The sequence below is a fragment of the Pinus tabuliformis genome, chromosome 8 (genome assembly GCF_031772625.1).
Source record: "Pinus tabuliformis cultivar Carrire ecotype Pingquan chromosome 8, CPIR1, whole genome shotgun sequence".
NCBI classification, from domain to species: domain Eukaryota; kingdom Viridiplantae; phylum Streptophyta; class Pinopsida; order Pinales; family Pinaceae; genus Pinus; species Pinus tabuliformis.
The window spans coordinates 807,535,333-807,543,090 of record NC_142294.1 but is presented as its reverse complement, the minus strand read 5'-3'; the positions used below and the strand labels follow the sequence as shown (position 1 = coordinate 807,543,090).

General features: G+C 46.6%; 1 protein-coding gene across 1 annotated transcript; it reads left to right on the top strand.

Moving 5' to 3' along the window:
- Positions 1-2,252: 2,252 nt before the first annotated feature.
- Positions 2,253-6,431, top strand: LOC149238043 (uncharacterized). Its single transcript, XM_089369454.1, has one exon. It carries the CDS (start codon positions 2,253-2,255, stop codon positions 6,429-6,431), a length of 4,179 nt encoding a protein of 1,392 aa, XP_089225580.1.
- Positions 6,432-7,758: the final 1,327 nt, after the last annotated feature.

Here is a 7,758-nt window from a genome sequence, read left to right as displayed (position 1 = left end):
TGTTTATATCTGATAAATCCAATAGACTATAAATACACTTTGAAAATATTTATATGGACTATAAATACACTTTGAAAATATTTATATGTGATAAATCCAATGGATTATAAATACACTTTGAAAATGCACATAAATCCAATGAATTAAAAATACACTTTGAAAAGGCATTTTAGGTAAATGGTAAATTTGTTTAGAGTTAATGGTAAATTTGTTTAGAGTTAATATTTAGAGTTAATGGTAAATTTGTTTAGAGTTAATATGACAAGACTCGAAGCAATTTGTAGACCAATTTATAGATAAAGAAGCAGAATAAACTAACACTCTAATGGTTGACACTCCAATGGCTAAGTTAATCAGATATTGGTATATTTTGAATCAATAATAATTTTGTCGAGCTCTGCAACCCTACGGATGCACAGGCCCCTGCCGCCATCTCTGAACCCTACCTGTTCAACCCTGTCAATACACGACAAGCTGCCAGTCTTTGGTTGAAACTCCTTTATGGCTGCACCTGCAGGAGGGGCGGGCTCTGCCCCCCCTCCTTCGAATGACTCCTCCAGCGGGAAAGCAAAGCGCATGCCGCCGCCTCCTCCTGAAACAAACAGCGAGAAAGAAAGCTCGAAAGCTAGTGATCACGAAATCCCTGCAGACAAGTCTGTAGCCACGGACTCGGAAACGGAACAGGCTCCAAATGTCTCTGCGTCACAGCCAAAGGCGACTTCGGCTACCTGCATTCCCAAATCGACAGAGCGTATCAAGATTGAATTGCCCAGTCACCGGATCAATGAAGAAATACAGCACATGCAGGACCACGCTCTGATAGGCAAATTCTTAGGCTTCTGGCCGACAGAACGCGCCCTGAATGGCTGGATAGACTCCAAATGGAAACCAAAGGGACAAGTAACACTGCAACTAGGACCAAAGGGCTTCTTCACAGCCATATTTAACTGCCTGGAAGACAAAACTAGGGTATTCGAAGGAGGCCCTTATTTTTTCAACTCTTCTGGACTATACCTTACAGAATGGAAGCCTCGATTTGACCCGAACAAAGAAGATTTCAGCTGGGCTCCGGTGTGGATCAGAATGTACGGACTCCCAGTGGAATATTGGAAGGAGGAAACGCTCGCAGACATTGGCAACAGATTAGGAACCTTCATCAAAGTAGCGGAGGAGACAAAGAAGCGCAAATTTACTTCATATGCCCGAATCTGCGTCAAAATGCACCTGGCCAAGACTTTGGCAGACTCGGTAAGTCTCCTTCACGAAGATTTTGAATGGGAACAAACTCTTGATTATGAGCATATTCCTTTTCGTTGCCGTAAGTGTCATGCACATGGGCATCTATTTAGGGACTGCCCTCTAAATCAGTACTCCAAAGCCCATCCTTCAGAACCTCAAACAGACTCAGAAGGCTTTACCTCAATACCCAACCGCCGTCGGCATTCCAAAAAGCATCAGGGCGCCCCTGAGATCCCTAACAGATTTGATGCAAAGAACAAGTTCTCGCCTCTTGACAACCAGGATCCTCTCAGCGGCGAGCCTCTGGACTCCAACTCTCAGCCCTCTTCCTCCCTGGCTCCCCATGCTGATAAATCTGCGGTTAAATCCAACTCTGGGCACTCTTCCCAATCTCCCCCTGAGGATAACCCTAAGGAGGATTCAAATCCTAGCGCCCCTTTGGTCGGAAAGGGGAAAGCTCGAATGGATCCTAAGCAACTAGAATCTGACATGGACATGGATGCAGCAATAGCTCTGAGTCTACATACCATCGTAGAGGAGGAGGACCAGAATGCTCCCAGCAGCATGGAACAGGATCCGGAGAACATCATCATAGAAGGCATAGACATCTTAAAACTTGAAACAGCTTGCAAGCAAAAGGAATACAATTCTATTCCTCCATGGCAAATCGAGAGACTGGAAGGAGTCCTAACCAAGGTTCAACACAACAAACATCTAGGCATACAAGGCGGAAGTCCATGGGATGCAAAAAAGATACTCAAAGACAACAAGAAGAGAGGGCGCAAGACGGACCTGCAAAGAACCATTGCAGTAGGGGAAATGCTTATGGAATCAGGGAGATTCCCTAAGCTGACTAAGTTCTACAAACCTGCGTCCCATTTACCATGAAGCTAGTCTCATGGAATGTAAGAGGACTCAACAGTCCCTCAAAAATTAGGATGATCAAGAACTTGATACAGCAAGAAAAACCCTCGATAGTTTTTCTTCAAGAAACCAAAAAAAGTACAATAGCCATGGACAAGGTAAGAAACAAGATCTGGGCTGGCAGTAATTTAATGTCAGTCGGCGCTTCAGGAGCCTCGGGTGGATTAGCAATATTATGGAATCCACAGGTCCTCAATCTCTACGACTTCCATGCTGCGCACTTTCTCATACAAGCTTCCTTTCATCTTATAGGAACTCAGATCCATGGTCACTTGACCAATGTTTACTTCCCGCAAAATAATCAACACAAATTGGATCTGTTAAACACACTGTCCAGTTTGAATGAGAACAGACAATTCCCGCTCTGGATAAGCGGTGGAGACTTCAACATCATTCAAACGCTAGAGGAGAAAACAGGGGGAAGATCACGATTGGAAAGTGACAGCAAAGGGTTCAGAGACTTTATTCAGGACAATCATTTAATGGATATTCCAACTTCCAACGGGATCTTCACCTGGACCAACAAGCGCAGTGGTGTCAATCACATCGCCTCTCGGCTTGACAGATTCCTCCTTTCAGACAATGCAATCCACTTGGGCGGAGATTTTAATGCGTCAATTTTACCACACGGAGGATCAGATCATTGGCCCATTGTGCTTCATTGGTCGAGGCCTGGTGTAAGATGCAACCGACCCTTCCGCTTCGAAGCTTTTTGGTTCACCAATGCAAAATTCCGGCAGATTGTAGAGGACGCCTGGAAAGCCTACAGGCCTCCAGAAGGGGCCAAAATGTTTCAATTTCAACAAAAATTAAAAAACCTCAAGCAGGTTCTTAAAATTTGGAACAAAACCCAATTCGGCAACATCCAGGAGGACCGACAAAGGCTGGAAAAACAAATGGAGAAGCTACAGCAAACCATCATTAAAGAAGGCCGCACTGAGGAGCAGTCACAGCAAGAGCAGATCCTTTGGCATCGATTAGAAGAAAGGAGAAAGCAAGAAGAAATTCTATGGCAGCAGAAATCTCGAATCAATTGGCTAAAAGAAGGTGAAAAAAACACAAATTTTTTTCATAGAACAGCTGTTCAGAGGCGCATGCACAATAACATCACCTTCATCAACAATCCGCAGGGTGAAAGGGTAGAAAGCCATGAAGACATGGAAAAAGAATTAACACATTACTTTCAAGATATCCTTAAAGAGCCGGAAGGAAACAAAGATGCTGAAATCAAAGCCATCACTCAGCACATTCCTCGAATCATAACTGAGGAGCACAACAACAAATTACTCCAGCCTACATCCTTGAAAGAAATTGAGGAAGCAATGAACCAGCTCAAGGATGGCAAAGCACCGGGGCCGGACGGCTTCACGGCAAATTTCTACCACGCATTCTGGGATTTAATCAAAGTAGAAGTTTGGGAGCTGGTGGAAGAATCAAGAAGCATGCACTGGATCCTTCCAGCTCTCAATACTACCTTCATAGCGCTAGTTCCAAAATGTGCAGAACCAAGCAAGCCTGAAAGCTTTCGACCTATTGCATTATGTAACGTCATATATAAGCTTATCTCTAAAGTCATCGCTAACCGGCTCAAACCTCTGCTGCCCTTGCTCATCTCACCGGAACAAACCGGTTACGTCGAGGGAAGGCAAATTATGGACGGGATCATTCTATCAAATGAAGTGATTCACTCCCTCAAGATTCTCAAAAAGCCAGGTATGCTTCTCAAGTTAGATTTATCAAAAGCTTTTGACAAACTTAGTTGGAACTTTATTCAAAAAATGCTTATCGCTTTTGGCTTCAGTCATACTTGGACAAGATGGGTCTATAATTTAATTTCCTCCCCAAGCTTCTCTGTACTGCTAAATGGTTCTCCTTCGCAACCTTTTCGGCCTTCAAGGGGCATTAGACAAGGGGACCCATTATCGCCTTTTCTCTTTGTTCTCATGGCCGAAGGGCTTGGCAGACTGTTGAAGGCAGCCATCTCCACTCAAATGTTAAAAGGAATCTCAGTTCATGGCTCTCCTCCTCACTCCCATCAACAATTTGTTGACGACACTTTGCTATTTGGCCACCCATCCTCACAGGAAGCCTCGGTTTTTAAATCCCTGCTCTCCATCTTCTCAAAAGCTTCCGGAACCTCCATCAACTCTTCGAAATCCCATCTATATTTCTTCAACACCCCTCTCTCCACTCAAAGAAATATAGCTAGAATTCTGCAGTTTACCATCTCTAAACTGCCGTCGACCTATCTAGGAGCCCCCCTTGCTGCGGCTGCAATCAATCACTCATCCTGGCAGTCTCTTCTTGACAAGTTGGAATCCAAACTCTCACACTGGACCTTTCGTGCTCTTAACACAGCCAGTAGGCTTGTCCTGATCAAGTCGGTTCTCCAAGCCTTGCCTTTATATCTCTTTTCTCTGTTAGCAGCACCTAAATGGGTCCTTAAATCAATCCGCAATCTACAGCGAAATTTTCTCTGGGGTTCGTCGGGCCTCAACAGAAAGTGGGCACTTGTAAAATGGTCTGATGTATGCAAGCCCAAATCTGAGGGGGGACTGGGACTTCGAGACCCTTTACATAGCAATGACATTATGGGGGCTCGCATGTGGTGGAACTGGATCACCAAGCCAAATGCCTTATGGGCCAAATTGTGGCAGGCCAAATATGCCCCTGGCAGCCATTGGAATGATCTAATTAGAATCAATTCCACTACTCAAGGATCTCCCATATGGAACGCAGCCAAACCTCACAGTAAATTCATTCAAGAACATTGTTTTTGGGAGGTACACTCAGGAAACTCAGCCAGATTTTGGGAGGATTCGTGGCAGCAGCTCCCCAGACTGACAACAGTTTTTCATAAGCCTCTCTGGCAAGAGCAGATGCAACAAGCAGGACTCACACAAGTCAATCAGTTTTGGCAGCACTCTGATAACACTGACTTCAGAACCTGGAAGAAGGCCAGTCTCTGGCAAGATAATTGGCAAAGCGAAACTTATGAGGACATAGAGGAGGAACTATCATACAGGAAAATCAGGTACTCCTCTCTACAGGACCGACTCAGATGGGGACACAAACACAAAGGCACATTCACGACTCAAGAAGCCCATCAGCTCAGATATAATGGAAACCAACCAATCAAGGACCCGATTTGGGAAAAGATCTGGCGACCAGAAATTTGGCCCAAAATATCCACCTTCCTATGGCTGCTTAGCAAACGAAGAACATTAACCTGGGACAACCTGATAAAACGAGGTTTCGTGGGGCCATCAAGATGTCCGAACTGCAACATTGCCTCTGAAACGATAGGACATCTCATGGAATCCTGCTTGTTAGCAAAGCTAATATGGGGGAAAGTAGAGAGCTGCCACATGAGAACAGATGCCAGGACAGAAGATATAGCTGAAAACTTAAGGAAATGGGATCCCTCTCCCTACAAAAGTCAGCTTCTCAACCACTTGTGGAGACTCCTACCAGGTTTCATATATTGGATTCTCTGGAAAGAACGAAACCACAGAATTTTTAATAACTCTTCCAGGCCCATGGAAGCCTTATGGTTCATTCTCACCAATCAATTGCAAGAAACTTTGGCCCTTAAATCATGGTCAGACACGGATTTGCCAGATACTCCATTAGAATGCAAGATCCTGAAGGCTTGGAACATAAATCTCTCAACGCTCCAAAAAGAAGGTACCAGACCCACTATCAGCAGCTCCTCTCCTTCTAGCTGGTCCCCCCCTGAGTTTGCAACCTACAAAATGAATTTCGATGGGGCGGCCAAAGGAAATCCAGGGCTGGCAGGTTATGGAGGACTCTTCCGAAATCACACAGGGGAAATAATCCAAATTTTCTATGGTTCTTTAGGTAAAGATACCAATAATGTGGCCGAATTAGAAGCTTTATGGAGAGGACTATGCATTGCAGAACAACACAACTACTTCCCTTTGGAAATAGAAGGTGACTCATTAATCCTAATCAACGCCGCCCAAAGACTCCAAGCAGGCACGCCGGCGACCAAGGTAGCCACGAGTTGGAGATTATTAAGCAGACTAGAATCCATGGAGGAGAAGCTTCACACCACCCAGAGTATAGAGTTCAAGCATGTAAGAAGAACAGCGAACAAGGTGGCAGACAGATTAGCCAACCAAGGAGCCTCTCAAGGCATTTCCTATTTTGCTGGATCACTGGACAATTCCGAAGATGACAAGCTCAATTATGACTGTATCTCTCTGGCGAAGAAGGATCTCATCATCCCGGATGCGGGTGATTAAGTATCGTAAGCACGACACGCGCCATCACGTGGCCGGGTGTCACGACCTCAATGAATGGAGGTACCATGCGTTAAGGGATTTTAATGAAGTTAAGAGCGATGAAGTGAAGGCATTAATGCCTGTCTTCTCGGCTCGAGGGAGGCAGTTGGGCAGCAGGGTGATGGAGGAGTTTAAGCTGAGGAGGATGGCATGTCCGCGGGAGTATGGTGAGTCCGGTAGGGAGACCCTCCTCTGCGCAAGCAGCAATGTGAATGCAGAGCCGAGGGGTGAGACTGTTGTCTGTGAGCACGTTGTTTGTGAGACTGTTCTCCGTCGCTGGAGTGTGAACTGGTGCTATATGCTGAATTTCCTGTTGCTGATTCTTGTTGTTCGAGAGGTGAATTTTCTCTGTCTTTGGGCTCGAGGGGCGGATACAGGTAATTGGAACTGGTTCTGGAAGTGGGTTCTTGGCGCCGGTTCTTGGAGCTGGTACCCGAATCTGGTTCTTGGAGCTAGTTCTTGGAGCTCGGGGGCGTTGCGGCAGTGGACTCTTGAGGCTGGAGTCAGAGCGTGGTGGTGGAATTCGCTCTTGTCACTGGGAGCTGCTCTGGCCCTGGTGAAAGCTCAAAGCATTGAAATTGGAAGGGAATTAAGGATGCCGAGGGATAGGCCAAGAATGGGTAGTCGGAGGGGAGGAATTCAGGGCCGAGCGCCGCCAGGAGAAGACCATTACTCCCCTTCTTCTTCAATAGAAGTCACCTCGCAGCCCCGTTGGTTTCAGGATAGCAATGATGAAGTTGGAGGGCAGAAGGAAAGCAGCCCTATTGATGATGATAGCCAGAGAGAGCTTCCCATGCTCAGGTATCGCCTCCCCTGTCCGCATGTCAACTCCTCTTTGATTGTAACAATTGCTGTGGAACCTGGTATCGAGCCTCAGTTGGATAGGCGGCATTCCAGTGGAGACGACTCCCCTATCGCTTGCCTTCCGGTGGGTGCAGACATTGGTTGGGCCCAGCCCGAGCGCATTCCAGGGCCGGGTTGGTCGGTTCCTTGTCACGCGGGTGGGCTGAGACTGGAACGCCCTGGCCCCAATTTGGACCCTGATGCTGGCCCCTCGGTGCGTGAGGCTACTCCTCTGCCTGGTCCGAGTGAGGGTAAGCAGGGATTGGAGCGCCCTGGCCCCAATTTGGATCCTGAAGCTGGCCCCTCCGTGCGTGCGGCTACTCCTCTGTCTGGTCCGAGTAAGCCTGCCCGAAACGACAGTCCTCATAAGATCATTCAGCTCTCGGATTCGGAGAACACGCTCCACTTCGGATGCAGAATTGCAGAGGAGCCACAGTCCACTGAT